This window comes from Choloepus didactylus, chromosome 15, assembly GCF_015220235.1.
Source record: "Choloepus didactylus isolate mChoDid1 chromosome 15, mChoDid1.pri, whole genome shotgun sequence".
Taxonomy (NCBI): Eukaryota; Metazoa; Chordata; class Mammalia; order Pilosa; family Megalonychidae; genus Choloepus; species Choloepus didactylus.
Window position 1 is genome coordinate 81,998,464 of NC_051321.1, and position 24,313 is coordinate 82,022,776.

Below are 24,313 nucleotides of genomic sequence, written 5' to 3' on the forward strand. Positions count from 1 at the left end.
CTTTCAATAAAAGCTTTTTTGGTCTTTCAATTTATTTTATTTTAAATATTTATCTATGAATATTATTGAATTTAATTAAATGTTTTTTGTGCATCCACTAAGATCCCATGCTTTCCCTCCTTTAATCTAGTAATGCAGTGAATTACATTTATTGATTTGCAAATAATTTACTGCTGCATTTCTGTGATAAGTCTAATTTGGAAAGTGTGCAGGTTTGAATGTGTTATCCCCCAAAATGCCATTATTTTTTACGCAGTCTTGTGAGGGCAAATGTATTAGTGTTGATTAGATTGTAATTCTTTGCTTGAGTGTTTCCATGGAGATGTGACCCACCCAACTGTAGGTGATAACTCTGATTAGATAATTTCCATGGAGATGTGGCCCTGCCCATTCAGTGTGAGCCTTGATTAGTTTACTAGAGCACTATATAAGCTCAAACAGAAGGAGCGAGCTTGCTACAGCCAAGAGGGACACTTTGAAGAAAGCACAGGACCTGAGAGAGGAGCTGTAGCTTACAGAGACATTTTGAAGATGGCCGTTGAAAGCAGTTTTGCTGACGCTTTGGAGGTACTAGCCCAGAGTTTGCCCCGAGAACCTGCAGCCTAGAGAGGAACATCCCGGGAGAAAGCCATTTTGAAACCGGAACTCTGGAGCAGACACCAGCCACATGCCTTCCCAGCTAACAGAGGTTTTCCGGACGCCATTGGCCATCCTCCAGTGAAGGTACCCGATTGTTGATGCCACATCTTGGACACTTTATGGCCTTAAGACCATAAAGTTGTTTGTAACCAAATAAACCCCCTTTATAAAAGCCAGTCCATTTCTGGTGTTTTGCAAAAAGGCAGCATTAGAAAACTGGGACAGGTTGTGTTAACTTCTTATAAACTGCTGGACTTAATTTGTTAACATATTGCAAAGGATTTTTGTATTTATGGTTTTGAGTGGGATAACTGTAATTTTCCTTTCTCATATTTTCCTCATCATCTTCTGTTATCGTTACATAGATATTTATTAAGTATTTGGGGGCAATTGCCTCTGCAATTAATTTTTGTGTATGGTATGAAGTCAAGATTCGTTTTTCTCCTACTGACATCCAGTGGTGTCACAATCATTTATTAAATACTTCCTTCGTCAAATTGCTTTTGTGCCTCTGCCAAAAATCAATTGACCACATATGTGTAGGTCTGTTACAGGCTCTGTCTTCTGTTGCATAAACCTATTTGTCCTTTTCCCAATACCAAACGGAACTATTACTGTAGCTTAATGGTAAAACTTCAAATTTTGTTATTCCTCCAGCTTTGTTTTGCCTCTTCCAGGTCCTTAGCATTCTCATGTATATTTTAGAAAGAGCTTGTCGAGTCTATTTTTTTTAAAAAAAGGTGCTAAGAGTGTCCACCCCTGCCTTACCCTTAATCTTAGTATTCAGTGAGTCACCATAGATTATGGTATTAGTTATAATTTTTTTTATGAATAAGCTGTTTATCTGACAAGCAGTTCCATCTATTTCTAGTTTGCTGAGTTTTATTTTTTAAAATCATGAATAGGTGTTTCATTTGTCAAATATTTTTTCTGTATCCAAAGAGATGATCAAATGGTTTCAATCCTTGTATTTTGTTGATTAGAGTTGATTATATTGATTTTCAAATATTAAACCAATCTTGTAGTCCTTGGATAAATCCCACTTGGTCATGATGTATTACTTATTTTCTGTACTAATGGATTTCATTTTCCAAACTTATGTTAAAGATTTTGCATCTATATTCATCAAATGTTGGTCTGTAGTTTTCTTGTGATCTTTTGTCTGCCTGTTGTACTGCATTAAGCTTCATATGACAGTGACGTATTCCCTTTTCTGCTGAGTAAGCTTATGTAAGATTGATATTAATTCTTCCTAAAATGTTTCATATAATGTACCAGTGACATCTTCTGGGAAGGACTTTTACTTGTAGGAAGATTTTTAAAATACAAATTGCTTTTTAAAAAATATAGGACTTATCAGATTTCCTGTTTCCTCTTGAATCGGTTTTAAATTTTGTCTTTTCACGGAATTTATTTAATCCAAGTTGGAACATTTATTGTTGTAAAGGGATTATCAATTTTATTAATATTCTCAAAGAACCAATCTTTGGCTTTGGTAAAATTTTCTCAATTGTGTTTTTTATTCTTTCATTGATTTCTGATTTTATTTTTATTATTCTTCCTTCAAATTACTTTGGGTTTAAGCACTTTTTCTAGCTTCATGAGACAGAAATTAAGATCACTGATCTTCAAGCCTTTCTTCTTTTCTAACAGAAACATTTAAATCTACACACTTCCCTCTAAGTACTTCTTTAGCTACATCCTACAAATTTTGGTAGGTTGTACTTCCATTGTCATTCAATTTAAATATTTTCTAATTTGCCATGTGATTTTCTTTGACCTGTAAGTTATTTAGAAGTGTATTCATTTTCAAATATCAGCACTAAATACTGCATTGTTGTTGGCTTCTGACTGAATTCCTGCTGGTCAAGGTATATCCTCTGCAAGGTTTCAACCATCTGAAATTCATAGACTCGTTTTATGCCCCATCACAGGGTTTATGTTGGTGAAAGGTTCATGCACACTTGAAAAATTTGTTGAGGATAGTGTTCTGTAAATGTCAATGACGTTAAAGTAGCGGGTACTATCATTTAAATCTCTAACCTTACTGATTTTTAAATATAATTATTCTATCAGTTCATGAAGGGAATGTTAAAAAATCAAACTATGATTATGGGTTTGTCTCTTCATTTTCTTCAGGTTTTGCTGCATGTATTCTGAAGCTCTATTAAGTGTGTAGGCATTTGTAATTACTTCTTCCCTCAATCATTATGAAATCCTTTGATCTGATAAATATTCCTTGTGTTGAAGTCTATTCTATATTAATATAAGCCACTCCAATATTCTTATGGTTAGTGTTCACATGATATGTATTTTTCCATCCTTTTACTTTCAAACTATTTGTGTATTTATATTTAACATGTGTCTCAATTTGACAATGCCTGTCTTTTGTTTAGTCCTTTTATATTTATTATAAGTATTACATCATTAGATTTAGTGGCCATCTTTGGCTTGTCTTAGGGGGAAAGCATTTTTTTTTTGCCTTTTACCTACACTTATTCTTGTTTTGTTTTGTTTTGTTTTGTTTCCTATTTTTCACATCTGTTCCTCCTTTCCTGCCATCTTTTGGTTAATCAGATACTTTTAGTGTCCTATTTTAGTTTCTCTAGCAGTTTGAGCTAAGGATAATGGGCATTTCTAACTTATCACCATATACTTTAAATTAATATAGTTCTATTTACCCAAGCTCTTGGCAACACAATTCTGCATTGTGGACAGATTCTTTCAGATAATTAAAAACTAGGTAGTATGTAGATGTGGTTTTGTATTTTTGCTTCTTGTCATTACATGACATTCAGAATACTTAAATTATGCACACATACGAAGCTTACCTAGGGAAATAGAGGAGGTTTGAGGAAAACACTGAATGGTGTTTATTCAATTTTTTTGCTTAGTTTAAAACGATATTTCTGCATGATGTCATTAATCTTTGTATTCAGTATCAGGAGACCATTAACAGTCAACTGCACAAACCTGAAGGACATGTTTGAAACATTTTTAGGAGTCACTGAAATCTGCTTTATTATGAGTTCCTCTGCTTCCAAGACCAATTTTGGAAAGAGTTTTAGATTTTGAGAGATTTGCTGTTAAAGGAATCTAAATCATCCAACAAGCTCAGCTATATGACCTCAGTAGTCACAATACTCTACTCAGTTGTTTGGAACATTAACTTCCTGACAGATTGAAAACAAAATCTGTTTTGTAGATGGAAAGTAGAGCCTTCCATCTACTTTTGAGGTTAGAAGCAGTAAGGAGGGGTTAAGTAAACTGTTCACGGTAAATGCTGGGATATTAAAGGCTGAAGACAAAGAAGAATATTGAAAAATTCCAAAAGAAGCTGTAAAAACTCCAAAGCAGAGAAGTTGAGGGTCATATTTGAAGGAGCAAAACGACTCAAAACAACGTAATAAATATGCCAGAGGAGTAACTACACCACAGGAAAACCAACATTCCTAATGAGCCTATGTTGCTGTAAGTTTATATTATATTCAGACATCTATAATTAAAAACACGAAGTGCATAATGAAAAAGTTAACAAAAATTGGTTAAAATTTTATGTGCATATTTCAAGAGTGAAATTCACTTGTTTCCCATGAGTTGGGTGCATCAAGTCTGTGAGACTTCTTCCTCCAAAATAGTTCAATAGACTTATGTGTATTGAAAGTAGCAATTTTATTTGAGTTAAAATTATTTACAAAAACCCAAAGACATACTTCATGAAACTGGTACAAACTATTTTTTCCTGCCGTTGGCTTTTGCTCCAAAGATCACAGCTGAGAAATACTGTATAAAATAAAAATAGGATTGGATTCAGAAAAGTACTCTACTGTTCTAATTTCCAATTGGTAGTATTTACAGAAATATTTACAATGGAAAAAAGGTTACTTTAAAACTTTAGTTAATTTGCAAGTCAGCCTCAAGTACCCTAAAATGCAGAGTTCTCTGAGGGTTAAAAACACACAAATTCACTACAGTTTGTGAGGTGGTTTCTCCCCCACCCCCCCACACCAAAATCTGCATTTCTATCAGTGCTTGACAATTAGTTATTATTTAAAAAACAAAACAAAACAAAAAACTGTTAAACACTGAGGTAAATCAATTCAAATGATCACCAGTGTAACAAAAAATGTAGTTGGCCCTGATTGTTCTCACCCACGTTTTATAATATTCCTTACCATCTGCCACAAGTCAGTCTTACCAAAATCTGTTCCTTTTCTAAATTCCAATGATTAATAAATATCATGTATTTTAAAATCATTAAACAAAATATATCTAGCTAATTTTAATTTAATTTTATGAATATCATTTACCAATAGGCTTTTAAAATAGTTTGCTAAGCTAGCCGTTTTATATTCAGGGCCAATACAGTCTCAGAATCTTTCCCAAGTTCCACTGGCATACTATGTTCTCAAACGGTGACGGCTGGGGATCGGGGTGGGTAGGAGGAAGAAGAAAACAGTTTGCCTGGAATCAGTTACTTCCTTATAGATTTCCCAACAATCTGCATTATCAAAAATAGGAAGACAATAGAAGGCAGCCACTGCATTAAAAAAATTACAGCTGGCACTAATACAAGAGCCCCGATTTGTCACTTTATACAAGGAAATAACAAAGTCTAAAAGGGTAAAAATTAGACTTTCAGCTATTTTCCCCAATACACACCAAACTAATATTTTTATGGCTTCAAGTTTTACAAATCCAATGAAGAAACATGATATCTCACGACCTAAAAGAAATTTAAAAGTGTTAATGAAATAGATCTCTGGAAAGCCTGCTTTCAGGCCCAATCAATAAAAAAGTTAAAAATAAAACTAAGCATAACCAGTGGTCTGAACAATACAAGGAAAACCTGCAATGTTAAGAAATTAAATACATAAAATGTGTTTGTGTGTTCCATGACTGTTCTCCAAACAACACACTGTTCTATGAAATAAGAATCTGAATGAAAAAAGATCTCTAAACCAGCAAATTTAAGGCTTTGCGCTTATGCAATTGATCCTGTCACTCTATAGAAAATATACGTTATCTGGAAACATGAATTCCACATTGGTGTTTTAGCTTCCTTACATTTACTGTACTGAACATTAGAAAATACATCTAGAGAGTCTTCCCTCAAAACCTAAAAATGTTTCAAGGGTCTCACCTAGCATTACGTGTAAACTACCCTGGGTTGGTTGATTTTGCTTCATCCTTTAACCTCCTTTAACAGGGCACAACATCTTATAAAATATTTCCTCAAACTGTTATTTGTTTTCTTGTGTCTGTAGCTACGACACATTATGGTATGAAATCGAATATGGTCATGGTCTCAAAAGTGAAAAATAGTTTGACAACCCAAACCTAATCAAGAATAAAAAAATATACTATTAATCCCTTGTGTCTTTGGATTCCATCTAATTTTAAATATAGACAGTAGTTCAGGGAACAACAACAAAAAAAAAATTCACAAAATTATTAAAAGCTTTATTTACGATTGGAATCATTCAACAAAAAAAGCAAAAGCCAATGAGCCTGAAAAAGGAACTAAGCTGTTGTCCAGAATGTCTGCAGAACATTCAACACCTCAGTAGCTAAGCTGCCTCTGCACCTGGCTGGCATGACAACAGTGGCTCAACACACACAGCAGTGGCACTAACAGCAGCACAAATTTTCCCCTTAAAACTTGCCCAGATTAAAGCAAGAAAGCAAGGGGAGAGTATAAACTCTGCCAAAGTAAGTGTATTTAAATACTGCATGAAATTGTTAACAGCCTGAACCTTTTCCCTCATTTTTGATAGTTGCAGATTGATGTAGTAACTGTCTTTTAGCAAATGCAGAATGCGTGACGAAGAAATCAGGTGGCCTTAAAAATCCAAACACGAATGATACTGATGAATGTTCTTGGTATATCTTCAAGGACCTCTTTCATGACTTTTCTTTGTCTAAGGATAACTCCCGCATTACCGAGCACCTGAAGCAAAGGTAAAGCAGCTAGCAATGTTCCAAGTATTCAATCACTCTAGAGATAGACTTCTGGCCTGTGGTTCCAACAGCACACTGGAAGGGAAGGGACAGGGAAGTAAACAGTTAATATTTAACTAAAGAAATTATTAATTCAAAGTTTAACTTCGTTAGATTTATTAAACAGAACACTACAAATCAAAGAATACTGGGATTAAATTGTGGCTATAATACAGAATCAATATATTTTGCCATGATATAATAATGATCTTGAAGAAATGGAAGACAATGATTAAAACTGAGAGAGGATACTTTTTCGCTCCACTCACTATAGCCATAGTAGCTTTTTCTACTATCATTAATGTATCATACTTATTAAGTCTAAAACCACATAAGCTGCAATTAAAGCACTTACAGTAAGATTCATGAAGCTGAGGAATTTCTTGAGCATCTCTGTCATGATTGAGAAGTCCCCTTCGGGCAGATACTCACGCACAGTGGTCACATTGATCTGAGGAGAGAGATGGGACAACTGTGATCAGCCCACAGGACACCTGACCTTGCACTCAGCACCTGTGCTGTTATACACTCCCTGAACTCCTTGGTGAACACGCAATTTCCATCGACACAATCATCTGTGTTTGAGTGTTCATTCCCTACCCCACTCCACCCTCAGGAAGGAAAAAGAGAAAGCCAGCACAGGCTATGAAGGAACGTTTGTATATTTACTTTTATAAAGGCACAGAAAAATGCCTGAAATAACATACTGCACTGTTGAATGTGTGTGTATGTGTGTGTGTGTGTGGGGGGGGTTCAGAGAAGGAAGGACTAAAAATATACTTGAGAATGAACCCATATAGCTGCTTATAGAATAAAAGAAAAGACACCAAAGAAAATTCCTCATGCTCCACAGGTGAATTCAACTGAAGCATGTTGGGTAGTAATTAGAGGATCTTTCCGAAGGCGACCCAGTATCATCCATGATATGGGCACAAAAACAGTTGAGTGTCTTCTTGTACAATGCCAGGAGAGGAAATTAAGTTCTTCCCCTATGTTGTCAGCAAGAAGCAGCCAAACTATATATAAACCAATAGGATATAAGGAAAATATTACCCACCTACTTGAAAAACTGTTCTATTTCATTATATTACAAAATGTTTTAAAAGTTCAGAAAGAATAAAAGGAAAGCTCTTCTAAAATTTACCTATAATAAAAAGCACAAAAGAAAATAAGTTGTCCTGAGTTTGAGAGCACAAGGTTAAAGCTTCTGATTTGATTTTTCGATGGTAGAGGCAGGGGAGCAGAGACTGCATATTATTCCTTAAAGAATTTGCTACCAGCCCTTTCTCTCTAAGCCCAATTTGCAAATAAATTCGTTAATTTCCCCTGACAAAGGACATGACTCCCAGGGGAATGAATTTCCCTGGAGTTGTGGGACTTAATTTCCAGGAATGAGCCAAGCCGGGCCCTGGCAGCGAGGGACTGAAAATGCCTACTTGACCAAAAGGGGGAAAAAAGAAAGGTAACAACAAGATGAGGTCACAGTGGCTGAGAGATCCCAAATACAGTCGAGAGGGTATCCTGCAGGTTTCTCTTATGCAAGCTCCAGCTAGACATCCCGAATGGCCACAGTATGTCATGTCCTTACCAAAAGTAGTACCCAAATACTAATCACTAAACTTAAATCCACCAGAGTGTTCCTATACCAGACAAGTCCGAAAACCCAGAGGCAACAGCCTCTTTAAGATCAGCAATCAGATGCAGCCCCCTTCCCCATACTGTTAACACCCCCTTTCAATATGAACAAATTAGGGTGCTAACTGCCTAGACACCCCGGAAGATGGAGAAACATTAAGTGAGAGGCAGGAGTAGAAACAAACAAGGTAAGATTTAACAAAGGTCTATGAATACTGAAACTTCACATAAATATTTTTGGATGCTGAAGTGTTGGAATGGCTGGAAGGAGGTAAATGACGTGGTGAAACTGTAGCCTATAGCATCCTTTGGGATTTGCATTATAGCTGCTTGTTGAATTGTGCCTTGAAGGTCTTCACCCTTTCTGTATATACCTTGTATTGCACAACAGGGAGGGAACTGAGACTGTGGAACTGTAACCCATAACAATTTTTGAAATTACCCATATAACTGCATGTTGAGCTGTACATCGAGAATTGACGCCTTTCTGTATATATGTTATAGTTTACAATAATGGAAATGGCTGAAGTTGTGGAATTGTGACTCACGACATTCTCTGAAATTTGCTAACTACTTATGAAATTGTACTTTGAAAGTTATCGCTGTTATGTATAAATGTTAAAGTTCACACACACACACACACAAAAAGAATGACACCAGCACCAGCCCCCCACCCCTACCCATACCCCCCTTTTTAAAATCCCTCTTGCCAGGGTACTTTTGAAATTATAAAGAAGCAAAATTACAGCGTTACTGCAGTTTAGAAAAAAATCTAATCAAAATGTTGCTAAGTTATGCGATGTCAATCACCCACATTTCTAATGAGCCTTCCTCACCAAACATCACCACAGGTCCCCAGCTGAAAGCTGGGGTACAAGTGTATTCCTACTGAATAACAACCCTTGCAGCTAAAACATTTATAAGGCAACAGCAATGGTAAGGAGAATTAAGAAAAGTGAATTGAAGAATGTCTTTAACCAATTCATGGGAAAGAGGTATTATTTCAAGGCCGTGGGGAGAGTAAAGGTTATGGAGTCTATGGAGGACTAACCAGAACAAAAGTACACACTCTGTAATAGAGAGAATAAATTATTAAGAGTCTATGTTTGGGGTCATTAATTCAAATCAAATCCTTTTCTACCAACACACTACCAAATACAACATCATGCAGCTGGAACAATGGGCAGGGTGGTCATAGCATTCATTTTAAACAGAGGGCAGCAAGTATGAAAATAAAAATGTGAAACAGCAGGGCCTGTTTGGGAAATTCAGAAAGCATCCAAGGGACACAGGGGATTTGGAAACTGGAGATGCAGTGTTCAGTTTGGGGTCTTGTAGCAAGCAGTAAAGAAGAACAGTCACCATTCTATATGCCATCACTCCAAGCCCAAAGAGACTGGCAAGAGGGAAGTTATGTGATAAGAACTGCTTTTAAGGAAGTTAGCTATGGTGGCAGCATGCGAGATTCCAGGAAAGGAAGAGTCAAAAAAGCAGGAAGATGGGTGAGGAGATGGGGAGGTGGTAAGAACTAATGGTGGGCAACTTTTAACCATAAGGCAGCATTTACTGTCTACAACCACCTGGCCTGCCACTTACACACTGGGTAAACTCACTGTCCTTACATTAGATGGTATCAGCTAGCTTTTTAAGGTTAATTCCAATAACCACCACCCCCCCCAGGCAAAAAGACATCTGTGGCTCAACTTAAGAACCTTATAATTGCCCTCAAGTTGAGAACCTTAAAGTCTTTTAGAGAAAAGAGAGGTATGGACAAAGGAATTTCTTGGGAATTTCTTAACATGAGAAAGATGGCCTGAGATGAATCATTTGTGGTAATAACCTAAGTTAATTTCAGGAGCCATGCTTTAAGAAAGAACATGACTGAATAATGATTACAACTAGCACACGTGTAAAACAGTATACCTAGAAATCTTTATGAAACCCATTGTTGTTTATATGAGGGCCTCTTTCTCTTTCCTTTTGCTTGAAATGTTTCTCACTTGCCCTTACAATCTTGTCATGGAGCTCACGGAATGATGAGAAATGGGGATGGAGACTCTGCAGGGCCTCATGAAACCATGAGAACTTTGCTCTTGAGCCAGAAAGCAGTGGGGCCAGGAAGGGCCACATGGAGGGGGCTGGTGTGCATACAGATCAGAAACTAACTACAATGTAAACATGGAAGAGTCAGACAAGGAAGATTTAGGAAAATACAGGACCTGGACAAGTGGATACAGAAAATGGGGGAGGAAAAAAGGCAGCACAGAGAACTTGATGGCAAACACTGAGGACACGTGGGTGGATCTGCTCACAAGGAGCTAGCACGAATACCTCCTCCCCTAATTAAGCCCTTCATATTATGATTACATGCTTACCTTCCAATCCTCTAGCTTCCGAAAAGAGATGGACCTTTCTTCCTACTAAAGCTAACCCTCCCACTATTTAATATACTTTTCACATGGAAGCAAACTGTCCCAATGGCTGTAACCTTCCATTTCTGTTCTGACTCAGCCTGACTGCATATCCTCATTTCTTGTAGGGAAATCACGACAATCTAAACCACTCATAGTGGTTCTGAACCAGTGATTGGTTCAAACAAACAGCATGTGACCCACTACTGGCCAAGATGAGGGGAAGTCAACTTGTCTGAGGTGGGCTGGGGGCCCCATATGTTTCCCTTCCTCTTAAAGGCAAACATATATAGGAAGAAATATTTTCTGCTGAATATTTTTTAACTAGATAAGACACTTAGCTACAGTCTGCTTTGGACCTTGAGAAGAGCTAGCAAAGGACAAGATACCATGCAGAAGATGGTAGACGTTAAAGAAAGAAATGATCTGAGTCTTTGATAACATCATTGAGGGAATGAGTTAAACCAAACTAGACTTTTCCACCTTGTTTAAATTAAGCCAGTGGAGTCCAGGTTTTATACCAACCAACAGCATCTGAACTGATTCATCCATCAACCAAGGGCTCTTTCATTAGTCCCAGTGTTCTCTTACTTTGGAATGCACCTTAACAAGTGCAACAAATATTTGGAACTTTTTAACATTATATGCTATCTTATTTGTTAGAAGCTCTCTAACCAACTTATTTTTATTTTTCACACCAGCAGCTTTATATCTGAAATAGCCTAACTCTGAAAAATTGTATAGAAGTGAAACTGAAAGATTAACCATTCACTTCTATAAAATGAGAATTCATTCATTTCCTATCAAAAATTCAGTAAAACCTGCAGTAGAAGGACAAAGAACATGTCCAGAGTGTAAAGAAAGAAAACTAAGTAATTTAAAGAAATTATTGGAAATGTTAGATATTTTCTTGCCATTTTTCTCCCACAGTGAAATAAAACTATTTAAACAAATAAACTGTCTAGCCAGTCAAAAGCTTTTTAGGTATGCAGTGGGTATGAGGACAAACAAAATAAGTTAATCAAGTGATAGATGAAGCTATTACATGGCAATCTTTTGAAGATGCATAAAACATCACTGAACAGTTTACTTACTGGACTCTCCTGGCAGAGACAACCAAGAAGCAGTGCTGTGTAAGAGGCCACAATGCAATCTTCCATGTGTTTGCCAGCATGCTGAAGGGCTGAGAATAGTGAAATAAAAATTTATACCAGTATCTCAAAAAATAAAAACCCCATGATACCAACAATTTTGTTGGGTTATCTTTTCTTCAAAACTCCTAAATATTAAAAAACGATGTAAGGACAATTAGAGCTGTATATGTAAAAGAATAAAGTTGGATCTCTTCCTCAAAAATTAAAGATTAATTCAAAATGGACCTTAGACCTAAATTTATGAGATAAAACCATAAACCTCTTAGAAGAAAACGTAAGACTATATTACCTTTATAACCTTGGGTTAGGCAGTGGTTTCTTAAACTTTATCGTAACCAAAAAGCCAAGAAGCAAAAGGCAACTATTTCTTAATTACAACATCAAAAGCACAAGTGACTAAAAAAATAAACAGAATTCATCAAAATAAAACTTTTGTGCTTCAAAGAACACTGTCAAGAAAGTGAAAGGAAAATTCACAGAATGGGAGAATGTATTTGAAAATCACATAACTGATAAGGGACTTGTATTGAGAACATATAAAGAAATCTTTAAACACAAAAATAAAGACAAATAGCTCAATTTAAAAATGGGAGATGATTTGAAGAGCTATTTCTCCAAAGAAAATACAGTTACCATATAACCCAACAATTCTACACCTAGCTATATATCCAGGAAAAATCAAAACATATGTCTGCACAAAAACTTGTATATGAATATTCAGAGCTGCATTATTCAAAATAGCCCCAAAGTAGAAACAACCCAAACATCCATCTTTGGATAAACAAATTTGGTATATTTGTACAATGGAATATTATTGAACCAAAAAATGAATGAAGTTCTAGGCAATGAAAAAGTGCAGCAATGGATGGTGTTAATGGTAGCACAAAAATGAGAATTTAATAAACACCAATGAATTCTATATTTAAAAGTGGTTACAATGGGAAATATTATGCTGCATATGCTACTCCAGTTAAAAAAAAAGGGAATGAAGTTCTAAGTGAAAGTGTTGGTTATAAAAGACCACATAAGATATGATTCCATTTATATGAAATATCCACACTAGGCAAATCCACAGAGATGAAAAGTACACTGTGGCTATCAGGGGCTGAGGGAAGGAGGGAATGGGGAGCAACTGCCAACAAGTATGGAGTTTCTTCTGGGGTTGAGAAAAATGTCCTGGAATTATACAGTGGTAATGGTTGCACAAACTTGTGAGCTAACTGAATTGTACACCTTTAAAGAGTGAATTTTAGACTATGTGAATTATATATCAATAAAGCTGTTATTAAAAAAAGAACACTAAACAACCCAAAATACCATCATGCCAAAGGAAACATCAAAACTCAATAACCGAGAAAAAGGAACAGAAATTTTCTTAAAATATCACAACTAGAATTGGGGCACAAATGGGCATAACAGAGTATAGGCTCAGAATCAGACATTGCTGAGGATTGCAGATTAAATGTCTTACCTTTAATAAAATGAATTTACAAATGGCTATCTTGCAGAGCATGCATGAATGCCAAAACAAGTTATCACAGTTCCTGACAACAGCAGTTAATTTAGTGTTCAATTATGTAAGGTATTACCTCCAGTACATTCCTGTATTTGTTACCTACTACTTGCCATTTGAAAATGATTACTGTCATTTCCAACAACAGATCTAGGTTTTTTAAACTGAGACTGATAAAAGAATCTCAAAATTTCAAAACTGGAAAAGCCTTTACAGGTCATATCGTTTAGCCATTTCTCTTTACAGACGAATAAAGGAAAGAAGGCCTAGAAAGGGTCAGTAGCTTGGCCAGCCTCACCTTCTGGACCAGCAGAGTGCCTGCCTCTGCATAGTATAAACTGAGTTGGTGAACTGAACTGGAGAAGGAGCGGTCACAAAAAGGCAAGATTCCAACAATACATAAAAAAATCAAAATATGTTCTGAAGGAAAAAACAAAATTGAACCTTATTCCTAATTTGCAAATACCACTCAAAATAAAAATACCTTTATTGAGGTCAAGTTCTTCATCGTCCTCCTCCTTCTTTTGTTTCTCTTCTGTACTGTCCGTCTTTTCAGTTGACACCCACTGTATTTCTCCACTTGTTTCTTGCCACTCTCCACTCTTATCATGCTGAGTGGTGGGAGCATCATTGATCAATTCATCTGTTTTACTTTCTGCCAACTGGGCTGCTCGCTCTCGCTCAAGAAATAGCTGATGAAAATTGATTTTTAACATCATTAAAAAGAAATCACCAACCAACATAGATCTATGTGTACCCCAAAATAAGGTTCTGATCACTTTTAAACATCACTACCCCAGGAGGCATCCTGTCTGGTAAAAACGGTTAGTATCAGTAAAAGCCCTTGCTCCACACCCTACCAAAGGCCAAATCAAAAGTAAAAAATGCTGCTGGCATCAATAAAGTAAATTGTTACCTACTAATGATGTAAATATTGTTTCCAAGAATGAAAGTCTCAATAATTTCCTTTACCGTGCTTAATGCTGATAGGAAAATAAAGCAAAAATAAACAAATAAATAAAAATAAAAATAAAACAAACTTGATTAAAAAAAAAAATGACAAAACCTGGGCAGGCTGGATGAATTAACTGGAAGGAAGGATATTTAACAGAACTACATAAAATTAGAGGAAAAGCAACATGAGTTTCTTTAGAAGAAACTTAAATAGATAAACAAGTATCAATATAAGAAAAGCAAAAGGTCTTTCTGAAAGACCCCAAAATGGATCTCAACTATATTGACATGTTTAACAATGGAAATACTAAGGTAAAAACACTTAAGTCCTCACCTCCACTAACTTTATTTACCCTGCGCTTGAACAGTGCAGAACACAGAGGAAGCATTTAATATATTCACTGATGTGATATCGAAAAGCTCTAAGTTTACTAAAGACAACTACTTGAAGAGCAAATGCCAAGTAGGTCTCAAACATTTCCTGAGTATACAGAAGAAGGGTTAATAAACTCCAAAGAGCATGTATAAGATGGTACCCTTAAGAAAATAAAATTAAGCTTTATGTAGAGCAATACTAAAAATTAGTCCAAGGATCCTGGGGGTCCCTGAGATACTTTCAAAGACATCCGTGAGGTCAAAATCATATTCATAATCCCACTAAGTTATCTGACAGTAGAGTTTTCCAGAATTTACATGGGATGTCACTGCTGTGATGGCTAATGGAATAAGTGTTTGATTATTCTTGTGTTTTAAATTTTTTTTAGTTTTACTTTCTAATTCAATAAATATTGATAGATTTTGCACACATAAACAAAAGCTCTCTGGAGTCCCCAATAATCTTTAAGAGTGCAGAGGAGTTCTGAGACCAAAGTGTTTAGAACCACCAATTTAGAGAACAGTGATGGGCTCAAAACCCATCAGTATGACTGGGGAAAGGATCAAGAGATAAGAATTACTTTGTGAAGACATAAATTCATGCATTACTAGTCTCAAAAAGGCCAACAAACAAACAAACAAACAAACAAAAACTAATGGGTATCTTTGGAAGACCTTTGGAAAAATGAAAAGGCTGGTTCATTATTGTTTCTGAACATGTGCAAGCTGTCATTTAAGGAAACACCAAAGGTAGCTATTGACATATTAGACTGCCAACAATTAAAAACTGCAATGCCAATTGTTGGCAAGAGTCTGGAAGAACAAGGACACACACAGATTTTGGGGAAATACGGAAAACTGGACATGGGGAGAGGTGTTTGGTGATAAGGAGGTAACTGGGGACATCAATTTTAAATATAATTACTATGATACAACAATTTCTGTCAGGAAATTACCTTACACACACTTTGAAAAGTATGACCCAAGATTTAGGTACTAGGGTATTTATTTCTGAAATTTTTGTAACAAAACAAAAAACAGGAAAAAAATGAAGTAATTATGAAGAATGAGATAAACCTATGTGTTGATATAAAAAGCTCAATAAGAAAAAGGAAGAAAAAGCAATATATACCAATCATAACAGGTATATTACAATTTTATTTATGTAAAAATATTGCTCATATGTTAACATGCATAAACAGTCATATCTCAGGACAGATACAGAAAAAACTATTGTTAAGTAGTTACTTTTCAGGAAACGGACTTTCACATTTTAAAACCTTTCTGAATGTGTTTTTCTTTGTAACCAACGAGAGGCATTATGTTGATTTTTAAGTTAAATTGATAAACGTCCTTTTAAAAAAGAAAATGAGATGGAAGGCAACTAAAAAGACTAACATTAAGAAAATTCACGTCAGGAATTAGAACTATCTAATTTGAAAATGGCTGGATTAGGATTAAACTGTTATCAAGAGTATGAAGGATATTAAGAGCCATTTTCTAATACTTAAAATAATTGATATCAGTATAATAAAGCCCAATCTTAAAAAGCAAGAGCCAACAAAACCCATTACCCAAAAGGTATTAATTATAGCCTAAAAACAAGAGCTTTGGACTAACTAAAAAATGACAAATCATAGCAAGTAAAAAAAAGTGAGACAAGCTGTAGGATGATACCCTGAAAAAATAAGCACCTCTATTTTGCACTTTGTGCAGAAGTACAACACTGAGCTGGCTGTACAAATACAATCAGGTCAAACAACATAGAAACATTTGAGACTATCCCTGAAATAAATCACAACTGGGGGCTGCCTGGGGGATGATACTGGCTTCTGAAAATTAACCCCTACTACATAAAACATACCAATCATCTACTTCTTCAAAAACAACTTCTGATGCCATCCCATTTGAACCAAGGTGGGTATTAAAAGGCAGGCACCAGAATGGCTGAACAAATTCTGGTACATTTGTACAATGGAATACTACAGAGCAAGAAAGGGGAATGAACTTGACTGATAACGCACAATAACCTTGGATAGACCTCAAGGGCATATGCTTAGTGAAAAACAATCTCAGAAGTTTACACACTATCCAAGTCCATTTATATAACATTCGCAAAATGAAAAAATTATAGAAATGGAGAACAGATAGTGATTTTCAGGAAACATGGAGGGCAGGCAGGGTGGGAAGGAGTTCTTTTGTGGTGATGGTTTTAACTGTGGTGGTGTGTATGTGAATCTCTATATAGGAAAAAGCTCAGATACAGGTTAAAAAATGGTGAAAATGAACTACATCTATAGTCTAGTTAACGGTAACAATCCAATGTAAGCTGCCTGGTTTTGACATTGTGCTGCAGCTAATAAGATGTCACAATTAGGGGAAGTTGCGTCAAGGGTATACAGGAATTGTCGTATTATTTTTCTAACCTTCTGCGAGTCCACAATCATTTCAAGACAAAAAGTTAAAAAAAAAAAAAAAAAAAAAAAGAAAAGAAAAAAAAGAAAAAACCAGTTACACAGGAAAGAATGCCTCTTTGAAGCAGAAAAACAAATGTGTCAATGGAATATAAAAAAAAAAATTAATAAAAGGTGGGGACCAAATATTTAAAAAATGGTTTTAGCATTAAATGTATCACTAAGCAATAGCTGAAAACCAAAAATAGTTCACTGCTACCAATTATTGTTACTAATTACTATACTGTTTACTATTGCTATTACTAATAAATAACATGTCATGTTCTCACTGGCTTCACATATAATTTTATATTTTAAGGAACAAAAAAACAAAATCTTAAGTTATTCAAGTCTGAGTATTCTGAATTCTAGGAAAAAAGCCTAGCGATCACTTCTATCCATGGTCAACTCTCAATTACACATAATGGAGAAGAATAAGACAAGAAAATGACTTTAAATGACTCAAAGAAACTGCCTCTTTCCAGGACCTCTTATGCTTAGCTATTTTGTCACTGTCCAGACTACAAAAAGGTAACAAAAGGCTTCCAATTATTCTATGGTCCCGAGAGTCTAACACAGTCCAGGACAAAGAGTAGACCAGTAGATAAATACCGGAAGATTTGAGCTGGGTGGGGGAAGAATGGGTATAGGGCTGGTTCAAGTTTGTTACCAATAATCTACTTTTGATTCACAAAACAAACATGTCTTGTCTTTGCTTTGTGCAACAGTTTAACAGTCAGTTGACTGAGCAAGCAGGGCAAGCAGACCATATATGTAAGGAGGGATTTCAGCTTAAAAACAGCAAGCACAGTAAAGCGTGAATTCTAAATCAGTGTACCTCTCACTGGGTTACAGAGATAGAGAGAGAGACAAGGGGAGGGAGAGAGACAGGGGTTGGGGAAGGAAGGTCCATTTGATAAAGGAATTGGACAGATCTGACAAAACTGCAGGTGTTTTGGTTTTTAAGATGTTGCTTACCTGCACTAAAGCCTGAACAGCATGAACTTGTCCAGCTATCCTTAAACTATTATCTCCTTCTCCACTACAGAAGGAAGAATCAAAAGAACATGAAGTTTCCATGTTGACAAGACAGTGCCTATTCCGAGCACTGTATTCCACTAGATTTATCAGTAGACCTAATCCCTACAAAAAGGAAAAGATGCATATTTCACAGAGGAGAAATTAAATTAAAAACAAATAAATGCAATATACCTAATTTTTACTGACAGCTAGAAACTTAGTTAAAAACCAATATACAATATAATGGTCTTCCCAAAGAATGATTTTAGTTTTTTTTTTTTTTTTAATTTCTATCGTGTTAACATACATACAACACAAAGTCTCCCATTTTAACCACTTTCATATGTACAATTCAGTGAAACTAACTACATTCACAATACTGTACTACCATTATCACCATCCATTACCAAAACTCCTTAGTTTTTAATCACTTTAATTCTCATCCTTGCAATAAGGCCCTTCACTGATCTCTTTTGTACAGTAAGAGATGTTCATGAGGCATTAATCACAACAATCCACTGTATATTAAATTATTGGTCCTTAAACCCAAAACTAAGATGAAATTTTCATCATCTTACTAGATAAAATACTCATTTCTGAAATAGGCACTTCAAGACTCACCAGCACTCGAATATCAAATCTCTGCTCCTGAGGTAGGTACTTTGGAACCTGAAGCACACAGTTCATCGCTGTGCCAATCAAACCCTCCTGTTCTCCTGTTTTGGTGCTGCCCCATTCTGAAATGCAGAATTGTAACAAGAAAAATGTTTATATTGTTTCTTCCTTATGAAACTAACAACCCGTACTTACTAAAACGGCATTAAAAGATAGAAGTGTGTAGTCATTCCTTTACTGATATACACTGTTGGCTCTTAAGACCTCCTGAGTCTGGTTACTAGTAAGGCCGATTCTAAAAATATCAATTCCTAAAAGCAGGTAAATTACAGGTGAGTAAATTACGGTAATTTAAAATAATCGCTGCATCAAAAAAAGAACAAAGAGGAATAACTTACTTTTTATGTAATATACACTGTATTAATGACAAAATATGTAGAAAATACAACCTACCATTATCATTAGTCAAATTTAGCAGCACCCCGATGATGGCCCTCATGCAGTCTTCCACTGCTTTGCCTACATGATTGGTTACGTCCTGGTGTGGCAGAGGCTTACTGTCAGGTAAGCATATACTGTTTTCAGCACGGTTATACTGCTGAATGAATTCTTCACAATGTTGTAATGCTCTAAGAGAAAATAAAATGTAGACTATTAGGCTAAAGTAATACGAATTTCTATTTACTTGGACCTTAATGGCTCAAACCTGCCAAAAATGCTGTCACATTCATTTATTTTTCCTATTCCATAAATTATAATGCATTAACTATTTAATCATGTACCAACTATGACTGATAACACACTAGATGCTAAGTTTCATTTTATTTTGGAAGAAGATAACTTAAAAAATTTCTCTAAGCAAAGTTAAACCATAAATTCATGGCAGAAGCTGGTTATGTCTGGTGGTACCAACATCTACCACTAGCCAGCTATTTCCCAGGAGCTATCCCCATATTACTACTCACTCCAATACAACAGATCCAGCACAACCACTCCCCAAACAGGGCAAAACCTTTTTAAGTGTTAACACAGGACACTTTTGCATTCATTTACCTGGTTTTCATTTAGAATGCAGACTCTTAGCAGGCAGAGAATATTATTTAGATTAATATTCCATACTAACTTTGGATAGATGAGTATTAAATACTTCATATGCATCAGAGCAAATTATGTATTTTAATACGAGATCTTTTCACTTACATGTCTCCTGGAAGCCACACAAGAGTATCTATCAACTGTATCCTATAATTCTCAAGATGCTACCAAAAATAACAAGGAAATTTAAATGGGTCTAATATCTTTGAAGACTCTTCAAACTGCCAAGTCCATCAATATACTTTTTTTAAAAGTTTAGAAGAGATCAAGTAAGCCGGCTCTGTCGGCTAACTCTTCATGTATTATTTGACATACAAAACTTTTAAATAAAAACTGCACCATTATCTAATTATCTAATCTGAGCCTAATGGAAATGGAAATCTACTGACCAGACATCTGATAATATTAAGCAATTATTAATTTATGGTAAAAATGGCATTATGGTTATGTTTTTAGAAAGAGTCTTTCTGTTTCAGAGATCATTTACTAAAGTACTTATGGAATACTTTAATATATAATATTAGATAAATATTCCAGAAATAATATATCTGGAACTTGCTTCAAAATAATACAGGAAGAGGGGACGGATGCAATTATAGATGGAAACAAGACTAGCCATGAATGTTAACTGTGAAAGCTGAGAGATGTGTGCATGAGGGATTATCATACTATTTTGTAAGGTTTGAAATTCTCCAAAAAGGAAAAGAAAAGAAAAAAAAGACAAACTGGAGACAAACTACAGTGGGCCTCTGACACTAAACCAAGGAACCTGGAGCTACTACATCCAAAGACAACAAGGAATAAGAGATCTGGAGTTGGGGATTATTTTTTCAAAGTAGAGATTTTGGGAAAGTTAACTCCCTGTGGTACTGTATTGGATAGGCTAAAGGTCAATAAACTAGAGCAGAGATATCAGGAACTAGGACAGAGTTACCAGGAAGAGGCTGTGGTAATAAGAGAACTAAGACTGGAGTCACACTTGGAAATTTTAAATGTACTGAGGTAATAGCATTAGCCTGGCTGTCATAAAAGTTGGTTGGTGAGTCGGGCAAGATGGTGGCATAGAGAGGAGTGGAAGCTAAGTAGTCCCCCTGGAACAACTACAAAAAACCAGAAACAACTAGTAAATAATCCAGAATAACTGCAGGGGGACAAACGAGACCATCCATTCATCATACACCAACCTGAATTGGGAGGAATGCCTGAGAACACAGCATAAAATCTGTAAGTAAAACCTGTGGAACCAGGTCGGGAGACCCCCTCCACCATAGCCCGAGCTGCAGAGCCTCGTGGTGACAGAGAGAAGCTCTCTCCCAGCAAGCGAATACAGCTCAGCTGAGCTCCAACTGGGGTTTTAAGTAGCGAGTGTGAACTGCTCACTACAGGTACGCAGCCCCAAAAAACAGACAGAGGCTTTGGGTGACGACTGACCTGGGAAAGCCGGAGGGTTGCCTTGGACTGGGTCTGAAGGGGAATATCTGTTTCTTTTTTGGCTCAGTGGAGAAAGCCCCAGTCATTTTCAGTTTCCAGGGCTGTGACTCTGGGAAGGGCGGAGACACCACAAGCAGAGACCGAGACCACCGAAATGCTAATGACCTCCACCTGAGGGGTCTGTCTTCTCTAGGAGGAAAGGGGTGGGGCCCTTTCCATTCAGAACCAGACCCCAGAGCCTGGGGGAACACGGCCACACCTCCTCACACCAGTCAAGAATTATAGGTTAACAGGCATCACCTGCTGGGCAGAAAAGCACAGTGACCTGAGGCATCAGAGGGTGGAGCAATTTTCTAAGACACACCCACAGGGAAACCAGATACTGAATATTTCTTCCCTCTGGGACCTGAGCCTGTTCTGGTCTGGGAAAACCTGCTTTGGATAACCAAGGAAACCATGCCTAGACAACAGAAAACTACAACCTACACTAAGAAAAACAAAGTTATGGCCCAGTCAAAGGAACAAACGTACACTTCAACTGAGATACAGGAATTTAAACAACTAATGCTAAATCAATTCAAAAAGTTTAGAGAAGATATTGCAAAAGAGATAGAGGCTGTAAAGGAAGAACTGGACATGTATACGGCAGAAATCAAAAGTTCAAAAAACCTACTACTAGAATCTATGGAAATGAAAGGCACAATACAAGAGATGAAAGACACAATGGAAACATACAACAGCAGATCTCAAGAGGCAGAAGAAAACACCCAGGAACTGGAGAACAAAACACCTGAAAGCCTACACGCAAAGGAGCAGATGGAGAAAAGAATGAAAAAACATGAGCAACGTCTCCGGGAACTCAAGGATGAAACAAAGTACAATAATGTATGTATCATTGGTGTCCCAGAAGGAGAAGAGAAGGGAAAGGGGGCAGAAGCAATAATAGAGGGAATAGGAGGCGGGGCAAGATGGCAGACTGGTGAGCTGTAAGTTTTAGTTACTCCTCCAGGAAAGTAGGTAGAAAGCCAGGAACTGCGTGGACTGGACACCACAGAGCAATCTGTCTTTGGGCATACTTCATACAACACTCATGAAAATGTCGAACTGCTGAGATCAGCGAAATCTGTAAGTTTTTGCGGCCAGGGGACCCGCGCCCCTCCCTGCCAGGCTCAGTCCCGTGGGAGGAGGGGCTGCCAGCTCCGGGAAGGAGAAGGGAGAACTGCAGTGGTAGCCCTTCTCAGAAACTCATTCTACTGATCCAAACTCCAACCATAGATAGACTGAGACCAGACACCAGAGAATCTGAGAGCTGCCAGCCCAGCAGAGAGGAGACAGGCATAGAAAAAAAAAAATAACACGAAAAACTCCAAAATAAAAGCAGAGGATTTTTGGAGTTCTGGTGAACACAGAAAGGGGAAGGGCGGAGCTCAGGCCTTGAGGCGCATATGCAAATCCCGAAGAAAAGCTGATCTCTCTGCCCTGTGGACCTTTCCTTAATGGCCCTGGTTGCTTTGTCTATTAGCATTTCAATAACCCATTACATCTCTGAGGAGGGCCCCTTTTTTTTTTTTTTTAATCCTTTTTCTTTTTCTAAAACAATTACTCTAAGAAGCCCAATACAGAAAGCTTCAAAGAATTGCAATTTGGGCACGTCAAGCCAAGAGAAGAACTAAGAGAGCTCTGAGACAAAAGGCAATAATCCAGTGGCTGAGAAAATTCACTAAACACCACAACTTCCCAAGAAAAGGGGGATGTCCGCTCACAGCCACCATCCTGGTGGACAGGAAACACTCCTGCCCATCGCCAGCCCCATAGCCCAGAGCTGCCCCAGACAACCCAGTGTGACGGAAGTGCTTCAAATAACAGGCACACACCACAAAACTTGGCGTGGACATTAGCCTTCCCTGCAACCTCAGCTGATTGTCCCAGAGTTGGGAAGGTGGAGCAGTGTGAATTAACAAAGCCCCATTCAGCCATCATTTCAGCAGACTGGGAGCCTCCCTACACAGCCCAGCAGCCCAGAACTGCCCTGGGGGGACGGCACTCACCTGTGACATAGCACAGTCATCCCTCAACAGAGGACCCGGGGTGCACAGCCTGGAAGAGGGGCCCACTTGCAAGTCTCAGGAGCCATACGCCAATACCAAGGACTTGTGGGTCAGTGGCAGAGACAAACTGTGGCAGGACTGAACTGAAGGATTAGACTATTGCAGCAGCTTTAAAACTCTATGATCATCAGGGAGATTTGATTGTTAGGGCCACCCCGCCTCCCCGACTGCCCAGAAACACGCCCCACATACAGGGCTGGCAACACCAACTACACACGCAAGCTTGGTACACCAATTGGGTCCCACAAGACTCACTCCCCCACTCACCAAAAAGGCTAAGCAGGGGAGAACTGGCTTGTGGAGAACAGGTGGCTCGTGGATGCCACCTGCTGGTTAGTTAGAGAAAGTGTACTCCACGAAGCTGTAGATCTGATAAATTAGAGATAAGGACTTAAATAGGTCTACAAACCCTAAAAGAACCCTATCAAGTTCAGCAAATGCCACGAGGCCAAAAACAACAGAAAATGATAAAGCATATGAAAAAACCAGACGATATGGATAACCCAAGGCCAAGCACCCAAATCAAAAGACCAGAAGAGACACAGCACCTAGAGCAGCTACTCACAGAACTAAAGATGAACAATGAGACCATAGTACAGTATATAAAGGAAATCAAGATGACTCTAGTAAAGAAGACATTGCAAGACTAAATAAAAAAAAAATGGGTGATCTTATGGAAATTAAAGAAACTGTTGACCAAATTAAAAAGATTCTGGACACTCATAGTACAAGACTAGAGGAAGTTGAACAACGAATCAGTGACCTGGAAGATGACAGAATGGAAAATGAAAGCATAAAAGAAAGAATGGGGAAAGAAATTGAAAAAATCGAAATGGACCTCAGGGATATGATAGATAATATGAAACGTCCAAATATAAGACTCATTGGTGTCCCAGAAGGGGAAGAAAAG

The 24,313-nt window shown here is 37.2% G+C and overlaps 1 protein-coding gene across 3 annotated transcripts in view; it reads right to left on the reverse strand.

Annotated features, from left to right (window-relative positions):
- Positions 1-4,292: 4,292 nt before the first annotated feature.
- Positions 4,293-24,313, reverse strand: part of WAPL (WAPL cohesin release factor) — an 85,641-nt gene continuing 65,620 nt past the window's right edge. For all 3 annotated transcript variants that reach the window (XM_037804218.1, XM_037804219.1, XM_037804217.1), the window contains 7 exons: positions 19,223-19,398; positions 18,776-18,891; positions 18,113-18,277; positions 13,837-14,044; positions 11,780-11,868; positions 6,995-7,090; positions 4,293-6,675 (listed from right to left, as the gene is read on the reverse strand). In XM_037804218.1, the coding sequence (XP_037660146.1) occupies positions 6,610-6,675; positions 6,995-7,090; positions 11,780-11,868; positions 13,837-14,044; positions 18,113-18,277; positions 18,776-18,891; positions 19,223-19,398 (916 nt within the window). In that variant the 3' untranslated portion in view covers positions 4,293-6,609. The remainder of the gene's footprint in view (positions 6,676-6,994; positions 7,091-11,779; positions 11,869-13,836; positions 14,045-18,112; positions 18,278-18,775; positions 18,892-19,222; positions 19,399-24,313) is intronic.